This window comes from Dendrobium catenatum, unplaced genomic scaffold (genome assembly GCF_001605985.2).
Source record: "Dendrobium catenatum unplaced genomic scaffold, ASM160598v2 fragScaff_scaffold_1409, whole genome shotgun sequence".
In the NCBI taxonomy this organism is placed as follows: Eukaryota; Viridiplantae; Streptophyta; class Magnoliopsida; order Asparagales; family Orchidaceae; genus Dendrobium; species Dendrobium catenatum.
In genome coordinates, this window is record NW_021319871.1 from 476,705 (window position 1) to 501,221 (window position 24,517).

At 32.7% G+C, this 24,517-nt stretch overlaps 1 protein-coding gene across 1 annotated transcript; it reads left to right on the forward strand.

Annotated features, from left to right (window-relative positions):
* Positions 1–249: 249 nt before the first annotated feature.
* LOC110102411 (probable glucomannan 4-beta-mannosyltransferase 11) lies at positions 250–6,442 on the forward strand. Its single transcript, XM_020830743.2, has 9 exons — positions 250–875; positions 970–1,068; positions 3,232–3,484; positions 3,719–3,829; positions 3,899–4,035; positions 4,798–4,911; positions 5,092–5,291; positions 5,405–5,659; positions 6,001–6,442. The coding sequence occupies exons 1-9, from the start codon at positions 555–557 to the stop codon at positions 6,161–6,163; spliced, it is 1,653 nt and encodes a 550-aa protein (XP_020686402.1). The 5' UTR covers positions 250–554; the 3' UTR covers positions 6,164–6,442.
* The last annotated feature ends 18,075 nt before the right edge of the window (positions 6,443–24,517 follow it).

Sequence of the window (24,517 nt, forward strand, 5' to 3'; positions counted from 1 at the left end):
TTTTATATAGTTGCTGCAGAAAAAATAATTTTTAAAATTATTATAAAAAATAATTTTTAAAATTATTATAGAAAATAATATTTTAACACAAAATTTTTTATAAAACAGCATAAAAATAATGGTCAATCAAATAATATAATTATAATCTGAAATATAAAATAGAAAAAAAATTATTCCAAATAAAACCTGAATCTTTCATAACAACCCAGAAGACCGGGCTGCAAGAGTCCAAACGTCATAACGTTCTTCTCATCCCAGCTTTCAGATAAGTTGCGGGGGCTGCCGCAATGATCATAACTCAAAAACTACCAATCTGTCAATAAAGCCATATTCCTTACCTCTACTTGTAAAAATCATTCATTCACGTGTTTCTTGCAATTTTTTTGTCTGTTTTAGGAAATGTCATCAAGTTCCCACATGAACACATTGATTAAAGCTTCAAGAATGAGCGAGAGATGAATCATCAAGTATAAGAGGCCATGAGATAGCTCTCCTTAGCTGCGAGAACCTTTGAGCAGAAACTGAGGAAGATACAAATCTGACAGAAGAAAGAAATGTTGGAGCTAATTGGGGGTTTGTCTATTGATTTGAAAGGCATTGAAGTTGTATTAGCTACGAAATGGAAGCAGATAAGAATGATTATAGTGGCGCCATTGTTGAGAGTTGCAGTGTTAATTTGCTTGGTAATGACTCTGATGATTTTTGTGGAGAAGTTGCTTGTGGCATTCATTTGTCTTGTTGTCAAGGTGTTTAAATTGAAGCCTGAGAAGCGTTATAAATGGAAGCCAATGAGTCCTGAAACTTCAGATCTAGAGAGTGGCGTTCAGTCCTATCCAATGGTGCTTGTACAGATCCCAATGTACAATGAGAAAGAGGTATGCAAGTTCTCTCTCTTCTCTCTCTCTCTCTCTCTCTCTCTCTCTCTCTCTGCCATTTCTTTTGTTTGGCTCATGGAAAGGGTTGTAGCAGGTGTACAAGCTTTCAATAGGGGCAGCATGCAATTTGGATTGGCCAGCTGACAGAATGATCATTCAAGTGCTGGATGACTCCACTGATCCAGTTGTAAAGGCATGGAATTCTCTCTCTCTCTCTCTCTCTCTCTCTCTCTCTCTCTCTCTCTCTCTCATGTTTATAAAATTAAAATTGAATGCGTTTGATCTATAAATTATTTCATATATAATATATTGCTGTGTTCTGAATTGTATCCGACTCTCCTTGTGAAAGTTTGCTGTATAAACTTCCTTGGCTCTAATTGCTTTCAGTCATCTATCCTTATTTTATTCTACTCACATCACTTCTGATCTTTGGGAGAAATTATTCTGTAAAAACGTCGTTCAGAGATTAATCAGAATGCGTCACGTCAGCAATACCGAACCGTGATACCGAACGGCAACGAGCAGTATCGAACCGCAGTACCGAGCACAGAGATGACATGACGATTCTGATTGAATTATGAACGATGTTTTGCATCCGCACAAAATAATTATTAGATCTTTGATCCCTATTTTTTTATCATAGACGTGGCAGTACTTTGGACCTTCAATATCCCACCCACTATTTCCGTTCTGTTGGCTTCATGTCATTCATTATCAATGCTCTTTAAGTCTTCTATGTTGATTGCATGATACTATTTTCTTTTTCTTGATGTTACGTACCACCTAATCTCTTTTTTTTTTCTTTTACAATCTCTATACTTCCAACACACCAATCATTAATATTTTTAGAAATATATACAAATATCAGAGAACTTTTATGAAAGATCGAGCATTTAAATCTTTAAATCATATAAAAATAGTATTAATTTTATTTTTTAATTGAATTTTATCTTTTTAAGTTTTCTTTTTCATGGGAACATCAGAATATTATATATTAATATAAATAAATATTAAATATAAAAATTAAAAATTGAAATCTGCATCCTCCACTTGTGGTGCATTCTGATTCGCCTCTGGACATCGTTCGTATCCACACAGAATAATTTCACATTCTGAAAAAATAATATAAAACTTAGTTGTCAGTAGCAGATGACCAATTGAGATCATGGCGGCATCTAGAGGTGTCAAAATTGGGTCACCGATCGTTTTGTTGATTATTTATTGAAGGAAATCATAGTCTCAAATACTCTTTTGATCAGATCTAAAATAACCTCTTGACACCCTCAAGAACTTGACAATAACTTTTAAAAAAATTATCAATTAAAATAATTAATATCTATCATATATTTTAGTTATTCTACATTTAAAAATAAATGTATTCTAAAAATATCCAAATCAAAATATTTTATGCTTTATCACTGTTAATCTCGTTCTCTGTTTCTCTATATTTTTTTATATATAATTTAATTATTTATTTGCTGGGTAAATAATGAGCTGTAGTTCATTTCTCGCCATTTTTGTCTGAGCAACACATAATCAGCACGCCGATAAATTCCTTTAAAATTTTTTTAAGAATATTTGTACTTGATTTATGTCTTTTGGGAAACATCTTTGCAGTTTAATCAATCATATCTATCCTTGTCTGAATTTAACTGTCCTTTTCTTTCTTTTTTTTTCTCTTTTTTTTTTTTTTTATTTAAAGTTAAGTGTCGTTTCTCTTACAACTTGTGCAAAATACTTTTGGCATTATATATATATAATCGATAGTGTTAATTAGAGTGGATGTCACTTGTTTGAATATGACCCATAATTTGATTGATAATTATTTTTATATAGGGATGAAATTACTTTGAAATAAGGGCGGGGCGGGACCCACCCTATGTCCGCATCGAAAATTATGTTTTGTTTTTAAGAGATGATAATTTTGAAAATTTGTCACACTTTAAAATTTTTCTTTCAGTTCTGATCCACTGTTTCTCCTATATTACTCATGCTTGTCGGATTGTAGCTTGGACTCCACCTCCCTTACTACCCACTAAAACCCCTTGCCACATCTGCTTTTATGAACGTTTGAAATCAAATTTGTCCACCCTAAAAAATAAAATTGGCTTTATTTATAAAAAATTATAGTTAATTCTCTATATTTCTATTTTTAATTTATAAAATATTTTTTTATAGGTTTGTATTATCAGATTAGAACCTGTGTACTATAAGGTAACAAAAATATTTTCTATACTATTCCACTTAAAGCTTAAAGCAAAAAAGCACTTACCATACCATTCTTACATATTCATTTATCTTTTATTGTAGACTTTAAATGAACTTTGTTTTGAATATTGAAGTGGAATATTTGCAGGATTTGGTGGAGAAAGAATGTAAAATATGGAAGAGCAAAGGCTTGAACATAAGGTATGAGGTCAGAAATAATAGGAAAGGGTACAAAGCCGGTGCTCTGAAAGAAGGAATGACGCATTATTATGTGAAAGATTGTGACTATGTTGCAATGTTTGATGCTGATTTTCAACCAGAATCCGATTTCTTGAAACGAACAGTTCCGTTTCTCATTCATAATCCGCAGATTGCTCTTGTTCAAACTCGATGGACATTTGGTAACTTTAATTATTTATCCTATCCTTGTTTAGATGATAAAAGCAATTTTATCCACGATATAGTTTGCATAAGACATTTCTTTCATGTATAAAACAAATTATGCACCACAACAACATAAATTATTAATATGATTCACTTAATTCATTTGTTCTATCTTGCACTTTGTTGGTAAATTTAGGAAGAATGCATATTAGAAAAGCTCTTAATGATTTTTGCATGATTAAATTCTTTAGTGAATGCTGATGAATGCTTGATGACAAGAATGCAAGAGATGTCATTAGATTATCACTTCAAGATTGAGCAAGAAGCTGGGTCATCTGCATTTGCCTTCTTCGGTTTTAATGGTAAAAATTAAGATTAAATTTCTAAGAAAAATATTTATCTCGACTTGATATAAATAAATTTGGGTTTAGGAACTGCTGGGGTTTGGCGCATATCGACCATTGCTGATGCTGGAGGATGGAAGGATAGAACAACGGTTGAAGACATGGATTTAGCTGTTCGTTCAGGTCTTGCTGGTTGGAAGTTTGTGTATGTTGGTGATGTCAAGGTATGTATATGTTTTCCCAATCGTCACCCAAATTTTATAAATTTTGTTCTAAATTATATATTTGGTGTAGGATTTAATGTTGTCCATGAAAGATAACTAAACCTCAATTACTACATATATGAACAGTGTCCAAAGATATAAGAGAAAATAGATATTATTAGGAGTATTTATGAGAGTACGAGAGAAATTTAGATAAATTAAGTAAGAGGAAATTTTGTTTCTAAAGTACTAGATTGTATCAGACATTTGTTTTACATGTCGCCCACTACTTCTATTAATGTCAAAACCAATATTACAAAAATGAATATAAAGTTTGATAACATATATAAAAGTATGTTATTTGAACTTGGTGTACTAGATCTCTACATGGAAAGTATGATTTATAGGTTGTTTGTGAGGAAGAAACCTCATACAAAATGTATATTGAGGGCGAGTACTCATGACAAGACCTCCTAATAGCCTAACAAATATTTGGGGATAAAAGATGAGTTATTTAGAAGAGTAGGCTCGGCAAGTGAACAAATTGGTAACTTTATAGAAATGTCTGACTCATTAAATAATTCTATTATTGAGCTCTTGGTGGTGGTGTTAAGAAACATTTTGCTTGAAGTTTCATGTTATAGAGGTTAGAAAAGGTTATGAATCAATGGGTTGTTTATGATTAAGGCTCTTATGCTAATTTCCTCAATCTAACTTGGATGGATATGAATACATATATACTTAGCATATTTAATCTATCCTGATCATCAACATTTATAATAGGTAAAATGTGAATTGCCAAGTACTTTCAAGGCCTACAGGTATCAACAACATCGATGGTCTTGTGGGCCTGCAAATCTTTTCAAGAAGATGATATTGGAGATAATAGCTAACAAGGTTAGTATATACTTCATTCTCAATATTATATAAAGTTGATTGTCTTAAGACTCTAACATAGCACATATATGATATGTTATGTCCTTACATTTGCATTAACACAAAGTTACTTTACATTTAGGTGTTGTGGTGATCATTTTGATTAACTTTTGTTATGTGCTTCATAAATTGCTTTTACAGAAGGTTTCAACATGGGAAAAGATCCACCTAATTTATAACTTCTTCTTCGTTGGAAAGGTTGTTGCTCATGCATCCACCTATATATTCTACTGTGTTATGATTCCCCTCTCTGTTCTGATTCCTGAGGTTGAGCTTCCATTGTGGGGGGTTGCATATGTCCCACTAATTATTACACTTCTTAAATCAGTAGGAACTCCAAGGTATGAACATTAAAATAAAAAATTATCTTAAACCTATTCTTGTCTGAGAATATTTATAATATATTTGATATTGATGATTTAAATGCAAGAAATCTCTTCTATTTGATGAACAGCTCTTTACACCTCATAATCCCTTGGGTGCTCTTTGAAAATGTAATGTCCTTGCATCGAATTAAGGCAGCTACTATTGGTCTTTTAGAGGTTGGTCGAGTTAATGAATGGATTGTTACAACAAAGTTGGGTGATGCTAGCAAGACAAAGCCAAATATGGAAGTGGTAGTTAACAATGCAAAAGATTTAGGAGAAGCCAAAGTGGTAGAGCCGCTGCTTGGTGTATACAAGAAGCCTCAAGTTAGGATTTGGCAAAGGTACTAAACCTTAATTTAACATTTAAAATTTTTAAATAAAAACCAAGATGAAAGTGTGAAAATAAATTTTAGTTATTCTCCATATATCAGTCTCTCTCTCTCTCTCTCTCTCTCTCTCTCTCTCTCTCTCTCTCTCTCTCTCTCCATACACACACATGTTATTGGCCGATTCCTTGCTATCTATCATTTTGTTTACATATAGCATGCATTAAGGAAGCAAATGGAAGTGGTGTTGACCTTGAAAATTTTGAGAATCAGTGATGACATATGTATTTCTATTAATATATTTGAACAATATATGGAGTTTAATTTTGATGATTTCTTATTGTTTGTTGCATTAGATTTCATATGGCTGAGCTATGGATGGGTGTCTTCATGTTTATAGCAGGATTCTATGATATTACCTGCACCAAAAAAGGATACTTCTTTTACCTCTTCCTACAATCATCTGCATTCTTTATTATTGGTTTCAATTTCATTGGAACATCCATTAACATTTCTTGAAGACACTAGTTTACTAGTGTTCACATGTTATAAATTAGAGATGGATTTTTTTTTTTTTTTTTGTGTGTGCTCAATGTGGAGAATTCAAAGAAGGGCAATGTTTGCTCTATTATTAAGAATTGTAGTAGAAGAAATAATGAGTTGATTATTTTATGATTTGAAGGAAATAAGAAAACGGATCCTTCACAAATGTTGATATCAATGCTTGTAATTCCTCAAAGATGTATGCATGTATAACGAGATTCAAATAAATAAATTACTATATTCTTAGCGTTATAATTTATTAAGCATTATAATTGACAATTTCAGCAGAATATATATTTTTGTAATGGGAGTTAGCAAACATATGATGAAGAATAACTTGTTGGTTACATTATTTTAAGATATATTTGCTTCCTGAGGTCCTAGTAATATTTCTCTTTATTAATATGCTTTACATTCTAATCAATCCCTTACACAACATTTCATATATACTAAGCAAGGTTACTACCAATGTATTTATTTGGTGTAAATGAGCTAAGTAGTTGGTGAGAAGTATGCTAACTTAATTTCATTCATATAAAGAAAGGCAAGCACACTAATGCATGAATAACCAAAACAATTTATGTTTACCTAAAGTACCCACTATGATGCCTAGTTTTTCATGATAAATTATAGACAAAGGCTCTTTTATTTAGTTATAATCAGTTACTTCACAATGTGGGTTGCATTAGTGAAAAATAACATAGGCATAATAAAGTTTCTATGGGTATAATTACAAAAAAAATTATTGACTTGCCTAAGTGGAAGCTAAAGACTAAGAAAGAATCTTAGACCAAGTATTTACCAACCATTCTCTGATCCTACTAAGCAACACTATAAAAAATGATATGAAAAACTTATGTATTTTTCTTTGAAGTTGAAGTAGTACTTCTATTTGAAGAATATAACAAATCCATTTGGATTTAAATGACCGTATCTCTCTCTCAAGAATAGGCCTTGTGATGGGTATGATGACACTAGCAAGATATGTAAGTCTATGTAGATTTACTAGAATAAAAATATAAGGTTTCATGTCATATCAACCACTTGAAAACTCCTTATACTTTCTTCCCCAACTCCAATTTTTAACCAAGGAACTTTTAATATGGAGATCTTCTCTTCAAGAAAAGTAAAGTTGCATGTAGAGTTAAGCGGAGTAAGAGGTTTGCTCCAAGTTATTCCAACTCATTCAACATGAAATTAGTTGGAGTACCCGACATCATTGACCTCTCCTTTGACCCTCTTAGAGCTCACGAATCAAATCCTACATTCAATAACCCAAACTATAGAGACAAAATCTCATCATGATCAACCTACCTATGAAATATACATAGCTAACCCCTCCACTCGGTTCTCCTAGTGCTCAACTCTTCCTTAATTACCAAAAGCCTTCCTTCACATGATTCACTTCAATTTTGCAACACTTGAATCTTTTTTCCACATTTTGCTTTGCATGATTAATTTGTGCATTTCACTACCTCTATTCTTTATGTAAGATAACGGGGAACTAGGGCATTATATATCCCTCCACTCCCTTCAAATATTATACCCATCCTTCAATTGCACATCTCTCTTCCCCTTTAGCATTTTTAATTTCTCCTTTATTAGTGATTTATTTAATCAACTTAGTAGGTTCAATTTTTAAGTTGCCTTGGAAGAGGTGGTTGTGACTATAAAATATCAAGTTTAAGGACGTCAAATCTTTTCATCTCAATAGAAGATAGAAAAGTAAAAGAAGAGAAAGCAAATTAAAAGAAAGAGTGTAGAGCAAAACTTTTAAATGAATCCCAAGAAAAATATTTAAAAGCTTTCCAATTAATGTTGATATATAAATGAGAAAAGCAAGTAAATTCATATAACCAATCACAATTAATATGTGCCACCTCTTCAAGAATTAGTAGAGTTTTTTACAAAGCTTTCATTATTATTTTTTTTCTTTTAATTCTTCAATGAAACAAGAGAATCAAGGAGCTAATGTATACCCAATGTCATATGAGTTCTAGTTAAATAAGTTACATCAAACTTGTGAATCAAATTCAACTAAGTGACCAAGTGCTTGAACCAACTTACCAACAACTATAAGTTGCTTAAGGAAGCATTCATTTAAGGTCACCAAAATCAACTTACCATAAAATTATAGTCATCAAGAGAAATGATCAACTTTTTAATGAACTCGACAAATGAAGTCACTAAGTCGTCAAAAGCTACTCAACCATTCAGAATGAACTAGCCAACCAAACATGTTGTTGATGTTGTTAAGAGATCTTGTAATTAAAGTCTCCAAATAGTTCAACAAAGAAAGTTCTTTCTCGAATGATTTTATCAATATTGGAATTCATAATAAAATTATTTAAAAAAACTTGGACATTTTAACCTCAAGTCGTTTAAAGTCTTGTTATATAATTATATTTATATTATTTTTTATACTTGTTAGGGAGTTTCTTATATTAAAAATTGACAGATTTAAATCCAATAGCCATTTTTTTCCTAAGTAATATTCTTTCTGAGCGATGAGCATACTGTTTGGAGCAACCAAATTAATCTACGATATATTAATAAGATATTTAAAAAATGAAGCGACTATAAAAGCATCATTATACAAAGGCCCAAAGTTAATGTAATTGCTAAAATGAGATAAATATTAATAATTAATTAATGAAATTAAATAAAACTAGAAATAAAACAAGCAAGCAAGCATTATTATTTCAATCTTATTAATATTGAGAAAACTATTTTTATTGCTATATAATTGAGTATCTAGTTTAGTTAAATTACTAATGGATCATTCACTTAGATCATATTCTCCTGACAATTAAAGATAGATTCATATAATAATAGTTGATATGCTTAATTATTGCATAACAATATTTCCAACATATCATCTTTATTAAAAAAATAGTTATATTTTTTATATCAAAATTTATGCCAATGAGTAATTGCTCATCTGACATGATTAACTTCTGATTTAACATTTTAAATATATCATATTGACATAAAAACTTCTACATGAAAAGAGCGAGGGACTTCTTAAGTACATTAAGACGAGCATAATGTGTGGGACCTTTAGGGTTCAATATTACTATTTTTATGATTTTTTTTTTTAATTTTGTACAAAAAACTACTTTCTAGCTACAACAATTTTAAAAAGATGCTTTCTCTATATCATTTTTATAAAACAATAAAAAAATTATCCCAAACAAAGCCATAATCAACTTACTTAAAAGCTACTTCAACTACTAAAATCACAGAACTATATTCTTAATTGCATAAAGTCTGAAGATGTTGTAGTATAGATCTTTATTTATCCGATTAAGTGATCAATGTATTAGATTGCCCTTATAGCCAAACTTGAGTTACACTTATATAGCGTGATAGCCAACTTTATGCTCTCCTATGATGCAAAACTCAACCAAAGAAATTAAACTCATTTAGCATGGCAAAGATGTTCGAGCCAATGCCACAAAATAACATGAATGTCCTATGTATTTGTGACGATCTGACAATGTAACATTGCCCCATCTAATATGAGGGAGCTCTCAAGGGCAAAAAAAAAAAAAAAAAGAAATGGAGATCTTTTTTCGGGAAATCCTAAAATTTGGACTATTATTGAAGAACTAGGTCAAATAAATGGTAAGGTTGGGTCGACAAATTAATTAAGAAAATGTATTATGGGTCTTGTTCTACCTTAAACCACACCAGGCATCAAATTTGGATGGACCATGGATCAATTTTGCGGGTTAAAAAATTTACGGTGGCAGAGAGAGAGAGTTTTGCATCCTAGATTTGCACGAAAATCCATCCTACATATATATAAAAGAAACAGCTCGGATAGCATCAAAGATTTTTTATATGGAACACATAAAAATGGGAGAAAAAACACAAGGCCTTAACTAAAATGATTCCGCTAAGTGTACTTTAATTAGAATAATTAGCTCGTCTCTTGATTTGAATGCAACAAGATTATAAGAGTTCGGAGAATTGGCAGAAAATATGACTGAGTCCTTTTGAATGTTTGGGGTTGAGTGGCCGTAAGACTAGCAACAACAATCTGGTGGTGGATATCTAACGAAGGTGGTCGGGCAACGGATGGTTGGTGATGGTCCAACATTAGGGATCAGGCGATGGAGGTTTCATGGCGGAGGTCGGCAAAAAAAGGTTCAATGACGGCGACCGGGCAATGAAGTTTCAACTGCGACAGTTGGTCAGTTAAAAGTCCGATTGGCAGGGGGTGTGGGGGCGCAGTGGTACTCGAGTAGAGCTCTGTGATTCTTTAAGCCTATAAGTTCTCTTGAATCTCTAAGTGAAGGTATATTTACAGATTTTTGGGAGTAGCATACCTCATAAATATGGAGAAAATCCAGAGCACTTCATTAGACAACTTGCATGAATTATCTAAATCATTTTTTATTTACTATTTAAGTACCATAATGAAGTCGAAATTGAGTGATCTTAGGCTAATTGGATTTGTCTCGTCGAGCTACTCAATTTGGCTATAAGCATGCCAAATTAGGATACTATTTGATCATCCAATTAATATCCTAAAACTTTCAACTACTCTTCGTGCTTTGTGTTTGGGCTCTATCTAGCTCAGATTAAACCACTTCTGTTGTTGCTAAGTTCATCTCATCAAGACATTCATTTCAACTATAAGTATGTTAAAATCGAAGTTCATATGATCTAGAATTTAATATTAGAAGTATTCAATTCAAATATGACCCGATATTCATATTCGATCAAGATGATTTTCGATGGCGTATCAAATATGATCAAATTCATCATGTGCATGAGACTCCTATCAATATCATTTTAATTTTGACATATGAAATTGATGTATATGAACATTATCTTCCTGCTGTGATGCATTGATACATGCAAGGGGAAGAATGTCACATGACACGTAAAAGAAGCATTATAATTCCCCAAAGATAAGCAGGTTTTTTATCAAGCCTTTACCAGCAGATTTGTGCACCCAAAAAAATTACTTATTTTCGGCGGATGAATAGGCTAGAAATCCCACCATTAACAAATAAGCATCTTTCCAACTTCTTCTCCTTCCTCCATCCACCCAAAATATAAGCTCATCACCTATAACTAGAGCTGTAAGTGAGACAAGCCGACTCGTGATCTGGCTCGAGTTCAGCTCGATAGCTCGTGAGCCGGGCTTGATGAGCTAATGAGTTAAGCATGAGCTAGCCCTGACTTTACTCATTAGGTCGCGGCGGCTTGTTTAAAAAATATTAATGTAAAATATACCTAAAATATATTAGAATTCAAGATTTTAAGAATAAAGTTATTTAAAATGCTTAAAAATTATTACTCATTTTTTTATATTAATTAATTCTTTATTTTTTTTCATTTGGATTTTTTTATCATTTTATTAAAATAATTGTTTAAATTCTACTCATTTTCTCTTTTTCATAATAAAAGAGCCGGCCCGTGAGGCGACTCGAACTCATAGAATAAAGCTGGAGCTCGAACTCAATTAATTAATCAAGCTCAAGCTCAAGCCATGGTAAAACTCTATCCGATCTATCAATTTGAGATTTTGTCAGTTAGATTTTTATAACATAGGATTTCAAAGTTTAAGATTCATAGTTTTCTTATTAAAAAAAAAAAGATTTATGCTTTGTTTTATATTGCTAGTATGTTTATTAAAAACTATTAATATTTTAAATTATTAGAGTATAGGAAAATTTTATATATTGGTGAAAATAATTGGTTATTATCTCTAATTATTTGTTAGATTTAAGTATAAAATTAAATTTAAAACATTTAGTTTAGAATTAAGAGAAATTATTCTAATGAATTACACGTAAGATTTGTTGGCCTTGTTTTTGCCTTAAACCCTTGGTCAAAGGGGTTGACCTAGTCAAATTGATCAAGTCAGGCCCCAATACCACATTCTTTGAGTTCCATGGGTCATACCAAATCTCTTGAGCTTAGACCTATGCCCTGGGTCAACATGGTTGACTAGGTCAACCCAGGTTAACTCAAATTGACCCAAACTATACTTCCATTTGATCTCAAACACAATTCAAAGCTTTCCAAGCTCAATTCTAACTTCCCTTGGACTCGGTGGGTCAGACCCAACCTATTGGGCCCTGACCCATGCCTTAGGTCAACCTGGTTGACTAGGTCAACTTGGGTTGACCTATTTAGACTCGTTTGAGCCCAAATCAAATTCCAACTTATTCAACCCTATCCTTGGCTCAAATTCCTACCCCTTTGACTTATTTGACCAAGTCAACCCTTGACTTGGTCAACCCAAGTCTCCATTAGGTCAATTTGACCTATTTAAGTCCAATTAATCCCATTTAATGCAATTAATTCCTTCTTAATGGTCCCTTAGTTCAAATCACGACAAAAAATAGCTTTGTTTTCCCTCCTAATTGACTGAGGGTTCAATCCTAGTCGTACCTCATGACTCTAAGCTTTTAAATATAGAGTTTAGGGTTTCTTTGAGGGGATCTTTGGCTATTCTATTTCTCCCAAGAGCTCCCAAGCCTGGGCCTTTGCTTGTGTGAGTTCCTTGGACTCCTCACTTTTCTCCACCTAAACCTGCTGCCAAGACCCCGCCGGCGGCGAGAGCTCCGGCGAACCGAAGGCAAACAACTTCCAAGATTATTTCCCGTCAATCTAAAGCATTTTGGATTGCAATTTCTTCTACAAAAAGAAGTGTGGACATTCTATAAGTGCAACAAGCCCATATACTGTTTAAACCGTCCATTAAATCGAGGTATAAGGCTAACCCTAGTTTAGGACTCTTAGATCAATATAACTTCATGTACAATACATTTTAGAACACTAGGTTAGTCCCCCATGAATGATCTTTATGAGTAGAGTCTAGGGTTAAAATTGCATGCGTTTTAATGCACACTACAGGAAAATCAATCATTTCCGACAGCATTTTTCGGCGGAAAATGATCTTTTTTGGCGGTTTAATAAATTTTCGATGGCTTTCCGACAGCATATTTCCCGCCGGTAAAACAAGCGTTTGAAAAAATATTTTAGGCAGTATTTTACGGTGGTAAATAATTCTAACGATTTTTCGACGCTCAAGAAGCCGCCGAAAAATATTTAAAATTAAATTTAAAAAAAAAATGTTGCCCAAGAACCCTTGCCCTTGCCCAGCTGCCCGTTGCCCGAGCTGTCCTGCCAATTGCCCGGTCGTTCTCCCGCCTTGACCGCCCGAACTCCTGCCCTGCCCGCTTCTCGCCGGCAGCCTGCCCGCACTGCCCTCCTGAGCTCCCGCCCTGCCCGCGCGCTGCCCGCCGGGAGCTCTTGCCCGCGCTGCCTGCCTGCTGCCCGGCTACACGGCTTACCCGGGATTCGAACCGTGTTCTCTCGATTTTGCTAAGTATTTTAAATATTAATTATTTTAAAATAGCCTTTAATTATATTAAACTTCAAAATTTTGCCATAATTTTATTTTAAATCCGATTTTTACGTACAATACCTAATACTTTAAAAAAATATATTTTCATTTAAATTATTTTTAGATATTAAAACCTATTATTTTGTAATTATTTATTTGGTATTTGATTACCTAACTATTTAAATAATATTTAGATAAATATTATATTAATTGTTTTAAAATTACAAATTATTTTCAAATCATTTTTTAAAATCTTTCTTGGGTGGGCTGTGGATCTCTCCTATACTTATTTATTTCAAGTTGATTTATTTTTAATTATCTTATTTTCTAAAATTTATATATTTTTTAAAAATTATTTTAAAACTACATATAATCCCGGGAGATCTACTACATTAAATTTTAAATATTGATCATGCTTATGAATAGCATTCCTGGTAAGAATATATTAGTGGGTGATTGAGCTCCAATCATTCACTAATCACTTTGTTAAGTTCACTTACCTTTTCTTTTACCATCTTTTACATGTGTAGGATGCACGAGCACTTAGCTTAGGCCCTCCTAGATTTTAGGATTGATGTATTTACTTCTTTTGGGCACTCCATGCATGTTATCTCAAGGGTTAGTTCAAAACTCAATTTAAAACCTACTCAACGTAGCGACACCCTAAGGACAATAATTAAGGACATGTCTAGCGAATTTAGAAAAATTTTAGGAGGTAGGATAGATCCCCAATTAACATGAAACTTTCAATATTTAAATTTAGTGACATCCTAAACCTTTTAAAATTTCCTAGGAATTTTTTGGAGCTTTTAGACTCCTTAATTAACAAACCCTAATTTACCCATTAATTAGGCCCTGATAATTTCAAAACATTATAATAAATTCATTTCAACTTATAAAATTACCCATAATACTTCAAACTCTTTAGGATTTATTCCTTAACTTGAGATAATTAGGGTCTCTTAATTGGACTTTAATTTGAGCCTTAATTTAACTTTAATTAAAATTCACCTTTTTGCCTTAATTAAATAATTAAAAATTATTAAAAATTCCAAATTTTTCCAAAACACTTGGGAACATTTTTTTAAGTAATTTCTGACCTTTAGGAGTGATTCCAATCAGTTTGGAGCTGATTTGAATCTAAATCATAAAATCCCCCTTCATTAAATAATTTTAATAATTCATTAATTACCTAAAACTTCTAAAATTCATAACTTGGCCTAAAAAATTCAAAATCCAGTAAACTCAAAGCTTAAGTACTTCTCTTAAGGTCTAATATTTAACTAAAATATTAAAATCTCCAAACCTGGCCTATTTCTAATAGTGACTTTTTGGACCCCTTAGTCTAGCGTATAGAAGGACCTCGGACTTTTCAAAATTGGCTAAAATAACTTAAACTTTAAAGATTGATATCTTAAGCATTAAAATGCACTAACAAATTAAATTAACAAAAATATATCCTAATTCATTAATATTTGAACTTTAATTAAAGTTTTTCCTTTTTGACCTTCAACAAATATGAACTTTAGGCAACTTGAATTAAGTACCCTATGTAGGACCTATCCAAAGCCACACAAACCTATTAGACACACATAGGTCTTATAGGACACCACTTTTAACTCTAGGATTAGGGCTAGTACGTGTTTACTTTTTCTACTTTCTATTTCTTTAATGAGATGTGATTATGTGTGACACGTATGTTGATTGACTTATTTTGCTTTACAGTGTTATTATTATTGTGATGTTTATTTTATTATCATACTTTCTCTCTGTGATATGATGTGTGCATTAGACTGCCCATGGGCTAGGGCCATTTTTATACTAATCCAATCTTGTGTAGGTAGACATGCTCACATAGCGCTAAAAAGGGGAGCAATAATAATTAAAGCTTTAAAAACTAATACTGACTTCTATAGATGCTCCAGAGACTGCTTATCCCCCTTTAAAATTAAAAGAATATGGCCAAGCGTATTTACTTTTCGCACATATATAACTGCCTGTATTTTTCATTAGGATAACCATGTATGAGTTTGAGTTTAGATTTTTTTTTCAAATTTAATGTAATTTATTTTGCAGTGAGTTGTGAAAGTCCTTAAAAATCTGGCATTTCAAACACTCGATACCTAAAGAGAATAAGAAATTCCCCCTCTCGAGGAATTTCTTAGTCATTTGGGTACCTTCTGACAGATGAACCATACGGAGCCCGAAGGAGACGATCCAAAGAGAGATGATCTGGAGAAGGACAATCCACTCAAAGATAAAGACTTCAAGATGAAATTCCTGGCTTTTCAGACTTGCGTCGTTTATTAGGATTTGAATACAGGATATTGTCGGTGGAGCCCAATCACCATTACTTTTCTGAAGACCCTATGTTATATTTATACGGCACTTGTCGTGGACTCTCTTACTTTATTTTTTTTTAATTTATATTGAAGTGTTTATTTTTTGTGTGTAGTAGAAATTGCCTATTTTTTAGGCTTATTTTTTTGCATGTGCTTGGCCTAATTTGCGCTAGGCTCTCTTGGATAAAAAATATTTTCTACTAGTAATTAATATTCAAAATTTTAATATTTAAATGACTTAGAAACTTAACGACTTATGAAATAATCGGAATCGTATGGGGTCGCACACATACTGTTGCATTCTTCTTCTCCTTTGTTATAAGACACTTTCCCGCCTGCAGGTAGAATCCGGATAATCTGGCCTATGAAAATGAGGTGATGGATCAGAAAAAGCCTAGTCTTTTTCTAAAAATTATTTTCTATAATTATAATTTTAAAATCTCAAGCACTCATGATTTAGAGTCTTTCAACTAGCATGTATTGCATTAGAAACTAATTTAATTAATCTTTTATTATTTTAGTTCTAGGAGGATTTACCATACATTAGTACATGGTCAATTAGGAAACTCTCAAGACGTCGGCCCTACTTCCAAAAAATTAAACTACCTACCTATCTTTCATAAAGACCGGATAGCATGAATTTTATGCGAGTAGGTGATTAGCTGGCATTCATTTTCAGGCAGAATATAAGCTCAGGTGCATTAGCTAGGACACAGATGTTAGTGTTGGGTGTACACTAAACCCATTTTAGATTTAAGATTCAAGGCTACTACAATGGGTGTCTCGTAGTAGGCCTAAACGGTGGGTAAGTTTCTTTTTTTCAGGGATTATAAATCCTACCTATCCGCATCACATGGATGACGCCACCTCCATCTTTTCTCTCTATATGTTTTGAGTGTATGATTTTTTTTCTTCTTAGTGCTTTAGTCCCTCGGGATGTTGAGATGAACAGTGCATGTTGACTAAGTTGAGTTGATCCCTTTCTTTCCCTTTGAGTAGGAACTTTCTAATCCCCCTTTGTGTACCAATTCCTTCTCTGGAAAGAATAATGGCATATCCTTAATCGAAAGATTTTTCGGGCCCCAGGCTCAAGATGTAATTAATCACGGGGGCTTGTGCCCGTGGCAAACGGAACTCCACCATCAAATAAACCCTACTCGAGTTGTTGTGTCGGGTGGGGGAAACACATTGTTTTGATCAAGTCGTATATATATATTACTACCCATCGGGGTGCGCTGGCGAGAGCCACTATACTCAATGGTTATTCGTATGTACAATCTAATCTGCCCTTCCATTGGCCCGTTTGCGAGGAACACGAAGGCCTGTGATCGTCTCTATCACTCGGGGTGATGCGGTCGTATACCCTCTAAAGTCTTGAGCTGCGACAGTGTCCTTTTGGAGGTCCACAAGATTTAATTTAAATTATTATGTAGTATATTTATATTTGGATAATGTCACTCTAAGAAAAATTAAAAATATCAATTTAATATTTTAGAATATCTATTTTTGGTGAATTATATCAAGTAAATTTTTAATTCTTAAAAGTACAACGTAGATATGGATATTCGAAGTCAAAGATTGTAGATGTATATATAATAGACTACTATCTAAGTGTAAAGGATTAACTAATGCATTCATTAAGAGAGTTGAATGTTTTTTCTATGACTTTTCAACAACCTTCACTTTTATATGAAAGAACATTTAGATGTACATACTTTAAGCATAAAAAGCAAGTATATCTTAAACCTAATGAGATTATATTTGATTTATATCATAGAGAATTCCTATTAAATTATTAGTTCTGGACTTTACATGAAGAGTATGAGCCACAATTTTATTCTCAATTTAGTCCTTTGACAAACTACTCAATTTTACTTTACATGGCTCTTTAACATCCTTCATCTTTGTCTAAAAGTACGTTTAGATGTCCATACTTTATTCATAAAAATCAAGTGCATCTATGCCTAATGAGATTCAACTTGATTTATATCATAGAAACTTTTTACCAATAAAAGCAGCAAAAAGCATTAGGAGCCAAAAGCAACCCAAAAAATCTCATGTCTAGAAGAACCAAACATGAAAAGTCTTTCTCTCCTTTAATAACATCAAAAGGTGTCTTGGACATACTAGGGCCTAATTTGCCCGTCAATGGAATTTTTTCCTCCTTGATGCTGGCAAGTAGGCCAAAAGATCAAGATGTCAGAAAAAAAAAAAGTCAAAGCAAGTAGGCCAAAAGATCAAACGACTAATAAAAAGGATTAAATTATGCTTTTGTCCATTAATTTGAGGGTTAACTTTAGGACAAGGTCAAGATTATGGCACACTTTCTATATGAACCAACAATGATATAAGAGTAGAGTTTTTATAAAAATGTTTGTTTTACCATCTGAAACTCTAAGATTGGATTCATCTTTCTTCTATTCCTTAGCAGCTCCTTCTCGAAAGTCAGATTTATGGTCAATGATTTTTCTTTGACTTTGAGTTTTATTTTTACCTTGTCTCTTCTTTCTGTTATATTGTATATGTCTAAATAATGCATTCAAATTGGGAACTCTTAGGGAGTTTTAAAAAAAAGTCAACAATATTGATCATTTTATCAACACGATGAAAATTTAGGGTCTTGCCAATGCTTTAACTGTGATACATTTCATGAAGAGTTCATCAAAAATAAAAATGAAATGCTTGATTGGATGAAAAAAAAAACTAGGCATTATACTAGGTAAGATTTATTAGCAGTAATTGCTGATTTCTTAAAAGAAATAACTAACAAAATAGCTGAAGCGAAGTATACGATTAAACCATATACAATAACCTTGTATATAATAAAAATATATAATAAAGTTTCATAGAAAGTAATTTTTTGATAGCTTAGAATTTTCATGCGTAGATCTACAATAGAATTTATGTATCCATGAACACTACTGAACAGTTGTGCCATCAAAGAAATTTTAACAGAAGTACTGATGAAATCAAAGCCAAGTAATAAGGAATGCTAAGAGCAGGTAAATGAAGTTATCCTTTTTTGTTAAGGCAGCATCATAAAAGAGAGCCGTAAACATGAAAACGCTCATCCAGAGCTCAGCTACATGAACGTTTTGTATGGGACTGTTTTTTTAAGTAATTTTTACTTAAAATTTTTAATTTTTTACTAAAAATTTAATTTTAAAAACAAATCGTCCTAAACGAAACCGAAATCTAATACAACAAACAAGAAGAAATCATCAAAATTAATTAAACTTCGTAGTTCAAATATAATACTGGCAGCAAAATATGAAAAAAAAAAAAAATTTGGTTATCAATCTGATACTTGAAGAGAGCAGCAGAGGAAAAAAAAAACTCTGCAATATTTGTTTTTTTTTTTTTTGAAAAATTTGAGGGCAATAAGCCATATTTGTTGTCTCCCATGTGAATTCTGAACTATTATTGCTGGTTCTTTCTATTTCTCTCTCTACAATAATCAAAATGACAGCAAAATGTCAAAAAATGAATGATGAAACATCAAAGAATGAGTGCAGCAATTAGAAGAATTAATTATTAGAAATCATGTAAGTTTTTTTTTTTTTCTTTCTCAGAACATAAATGACGGTTTATACGATAAGTCAGGCGTGGAGTACAGATTTTTTTGATAAGGATATATAAATTAATTTTATTATTATTTGAGAAAAGCGTAAATTTTGTTTATTATAAAAATATTATATAGCAATTGACATATTAAAATATATATTAACTATATATTTAAAATATTTAAAATTTAGGTGGCCCGTATCCTCACATATCTCACCTTAAATCTATCGATGTAGAAAATTATTACATGCCGTCACCAGATCAATGGAGTCATCCAATACTTGAATTATCATCATCTAATGAAATGCATGCAGCTAACTATTATATATATAATGAGCTTCAAATATATGGCTAAAATTTTTTTTATAAACTATCAAGTACCTATAAGAAACTAAAGGTTGTAGAGCAACCTCAAAAAGGCAAAACAAGAGGAAGGAAATCAGTCAAAGAGGCCCCAAGGCCTACTGGACTCAGAAAACAACAGAAGCCTTCCCGTAAAAAATACCAACTATGATTAAGCACAACACAGTTGCCAAGGCTATGGACCATACATTGAAAGTAGCAATAAAACATAACATATAAAATAACAAATAAGAGATATCCACTAGATAATCAATAAGAAATAAGACTCATATTCTAGAAGAAGACAATCAGCTAGCGATAAGATTTAGATTCTAGAAGAAGCCCATCAGAGTTGCCCAAGCCAAGGCCAACGAGGGAAGCACTAAGGAAGGCAGCCTCATCATTGTCCATCCAGAACAAACTCCTAGCATACAATCAAAACGCATCATTCAATAGAAGAAGAAACATCCAGCAACTAGGGGTGTCAATTTCGGGTCACGGGTCGGCCTCAGGTCTAACCCGAAACTGACCCAGGTTCAAAGGGGTCAACCCAACCCGACCTCGGTTCTGCCGGCGTCGGAATGGCGGCGGGCGGACGGCGGGCGAGGGGGCGGACGCGACACGCGAGGGCTTGAGCGGGCGGAGGCAGCGGGCACGTGGGGCAACTGGCTCGAGGCAGCAGTGCGGGGCAGCGAGCGCGGGCGCACGGGGCAGCGGGCGCAGGGCACGGGTAGCACGGGCGGGGGCAGCGGGTGGGAATCCAAATTTTTTAAATTAAACGGATTTTCGGGTTGCCTGACCCGCTTTTTCAAACTGGTTGAATACAAGAACCCGAACCTGACCCGTTTTAAAATCGGGCAGTAAAACGGGTCGGGTCCCAGATTTTTTGGGTCGAGTTCGAATCGGATTTTCGTGTTGTGTCAAATATTGACACCCCTACCAGCAACCAATGCACAAAATTCAGAAAAATTTGAAAAATGACACAAAACATATAGTATAATAGATATCTCAAAAGTTTATCATCATTTTTCCAACAGCTAACTTTAGCTATAAAGGCCTTTTTAATTAAAACCAAAATAATATTGAGACAAGAGAATGTACCACCATACCTTCTCGCATTTCCTTCTATGTCAAATAAAGTAAATTGAAGCACAAGTAATCATATAGAACAATTTTTTTGTATCCTCAGAGAATTGTGAATAATCATTGATATGGTTCAAAACTTGAATAGAGTTAGGTCTAAGCTGAAAAAATAGAAGCCATGAGAAAGAGGGCTTTCCAAATACTAAACGAGAAGTCACACTAAAAAACAAATGAGAGACAATTTCAGTGCTATAGTTACAAAGAAGCCTCTCTCTAGTGTAACTTAATTTTGATTAGAATGGGACTATTATACATTGCTCATTTGGATTACCGAAGCCCCATATATAGTAGAACATCTTCAAATATTGTGCAATCAATACTTTGATCTCATCAGTTGGAGGTTTCAGTTTTGTTTGTGATAGCTTAATCTTTTTTTTGTTTTTGCTTTTTAAAACTTCTTTCACGGCCACTATTTGAAAAATATGTTTTCAAAAATAACTTTTCAACGGCAAAAATTATAAAAAGTACCAGCAAAGTTATCTTTCAAACACATTATTTTTTTATTAACTGATTTTCTTATCACAAAACAGTCAAAAAAATCATTCCAAACAAAACATTAATCGCATATCTTCACTAATGGTAATGAGTCAGCTAACCGCACTAGGTTTAAGTTTTTATTAGAGAGAGGAAGAACAACAAATTAGGCTGCGGGACAAAAAGAGGAAGGGAATATTACGGCTCCTTTCCCTGAAAGGGTTGATATAATAACTTTTCTGGTTACAGTAATTTTTATTCTATTTGATTCATTAATGATTTTCAATTCTTTCTGGAAGACTTTTTAAATGTTTTACAATCTGCTTTGTAGAATTTGGTCTGGCCCTTTGCTAAATTGTCTCATCTTGAATGAGCTTCTATTTCAAGTGAGTATGAGCTTCAAAATTTAATTAGTCTGCTATAAGAAGTAATTTAATATGCAGACAATCATAGATTTATACAAAGAAAATTTGATACTCATGTATCTAAAGCTTTATTTTGGATGGCTTTTTTAATGCTTTGTAAAGTAGTTTTTTATTACAATAATTTTTAATTCAAAAAAATTTGTGCTAAAAAAACTGTTTTAGAAAGCAGTAAGATGGCCGTCTCAAACAAAGCCTAAGACTTTATTTGGGACAGCTTTTTGTTTGTTTCTTAAAACCGTTTTAAAAAGCGACAAAAATGTCATCCCAAATGATCGAAGCCTAAGTCTCGTGAAACAATCGGGTAATATGTCAGTTAATGTACAAGTTACAACTTATTGGTATGAAGCAGAATCAGTTTTAAGCTTATTATTACTAAGGAAAGTATTTAGTGAATTCGAAGATCTTCACTTATTATCCTTAGAGAGGCTCCAATTTAGATGGCTTCTTTAGCATTATTTGTGATAGACTCATTAACGGGATTGCATACTTCCTATTTTGTTTTCTTCGTTGCTTGAAAATTATTAGGTGCGGAGACCAGACGTATCTCATGAAGACCAGACATAGATATACTTCTGGACATCCACTTAAAATTTGAAATTTGGAGTGCACTTTGGTTGTACTTTTTTGTGTGTTTTACCTGCTCTTTACCTGCACTTTAATTGTACTTTAGTTGCATTTTAACTGCTCTTTTGTTGCATTATTTTATTTCACTTTGACTGCGCTTTACATGCGCTTTACCTGCTCTTTACCTGCACTTTAGTTGAACTTTAGTTGCGATTTGACTGCTTTTTTGTTGCACTTTTTTTACTTTGTTTTACATGCGCTTTACCTGCACTTTACATACGCTTTGGATGTCCTTTTGATGTGCTTGGCTTAAAGTTCCGCTGACACATTAAATATATAAATTAAAAAATAAATCCAATGTGTCCACTACATATGTCAATATTTTATTAGAGTCCTAACGTATCTCTATGTCCGGCCTCCGCACCTAATAATTTTTTGTACTCATGGTCCTTACAAGTTGCGGGTTTGTAGGTGTTCTTTTACATTCTTTAATTGAATTTGGTATTATATTATTGATTACTTTGTGGAATGATCACTTGATCTTTTATAATTGTATTTTGTGCTAAACGTCGTTTTATGTTATTGTTGATGTTTTTTCTTCTTCGCATGAAACTATTTATTAACCTTGTGCCATGTTTCCTTGGTAGCGTGTGCTTTCTTAAAAGATTTTTTTTTTTTAATTGTGAAAGTTTTATGCTTCATAATTTTTTATTATGCTTAATTTTTTTGTCACAATTACGAATGATTGCATTATTATTAGGTTAATTTTTTAAATAAAATTAGTGTTTATGAAATCGTCCTATTCGACCCCAGTTCAACTCCAGTCGAACCATCAAACCGTGAATTTCTCAATCTTCTGGTTCAATAACCGGTCTGATTTTCACAACCTTGAATAATTGCATATGATATATACAGGATATATGTTATTATAATATATATGATATGAATGATGTGATATATGTAAGAACAAACAATATGAATGAAATAATATGCTTGATGAGACCGATGAGATTGGTATTAATAATTTATAAGACGAATGGTTGGCTGATAATAGATAGATCGATGAGTAGGAAATGATGGATGATATGATAAGACCGATGATCGATATGATCGATTATAAATGATGAATACAATAGATATATGACATATAAGACATATGATAGATAAAATAGGGATTGGAGGCTGGACGTATGTCTTCGCTTTTTTAGTTGGGAGGTCTCGTTTTCAAGGTTTATTTGGGGACAGATGATAGATCAAATAGGGATTGGAGGCTGGACGTATGTCTTCGGTTTTTTAGTTGGGAGGTCTCGTTTTCAAGGTTTATTTGGTAGGTGTGGGGTAGCCTACTTTTTTTTTGCAAGAAGTTCGCGCTGATTGATTTATTTTTATTCTTCTTTTTTGGGGTGCTATCTACTTGCAGTCCTAAAATATTCTTAGTAATTTTTGTAACTCTTAGTATAAGGAACCATCGGCTCTTAGGTTTTCTTTTGTTTTATTTTATAGCTTTTGTGAGCATTAGTGAGCTGGATGTTCTTTTTAAGGACCTTGTAATCTTTTTTTATATTAACGTGTAAGCCCCTCCATGGATTTTACCCAAATAAATAAATAAAATAGATGATAGATAAGGCCGAAGATAGATGAGACAATGATTGATGATTGATAAGATTGATGACACATGGTAAATGAAAATGACATACGATGATTGATTGACAAATGATATTGATTGATTGATTAATTAATAAGACATTGTTCATATGATTATGATTTCATATGTATAACATTTTTATTTTATTTATTGATTTCAGTTATAGATATTGGGCTATGTGCTTATTATGTAATTTTTATATGTTTTTAGTCAAGGATAAGGAATATGTGATGTGAGGTTGAGCAGGCTATAGGCTTAAGTTTTCTTTTCGCATATGGTAGCCTGTCTCTCTTTTTGTAGTCATAATGTATTTGAAGTGATGGATTATTGTTGGTTGCATATCATAGCTATTGGTTTTGGATCAATGTGTAAATATTGGATGCATTCATATTTTTTGCTATATATATATATATATATATATATATGTAATTAGTAAGCTCTAGTTGTTGATTGCAGATA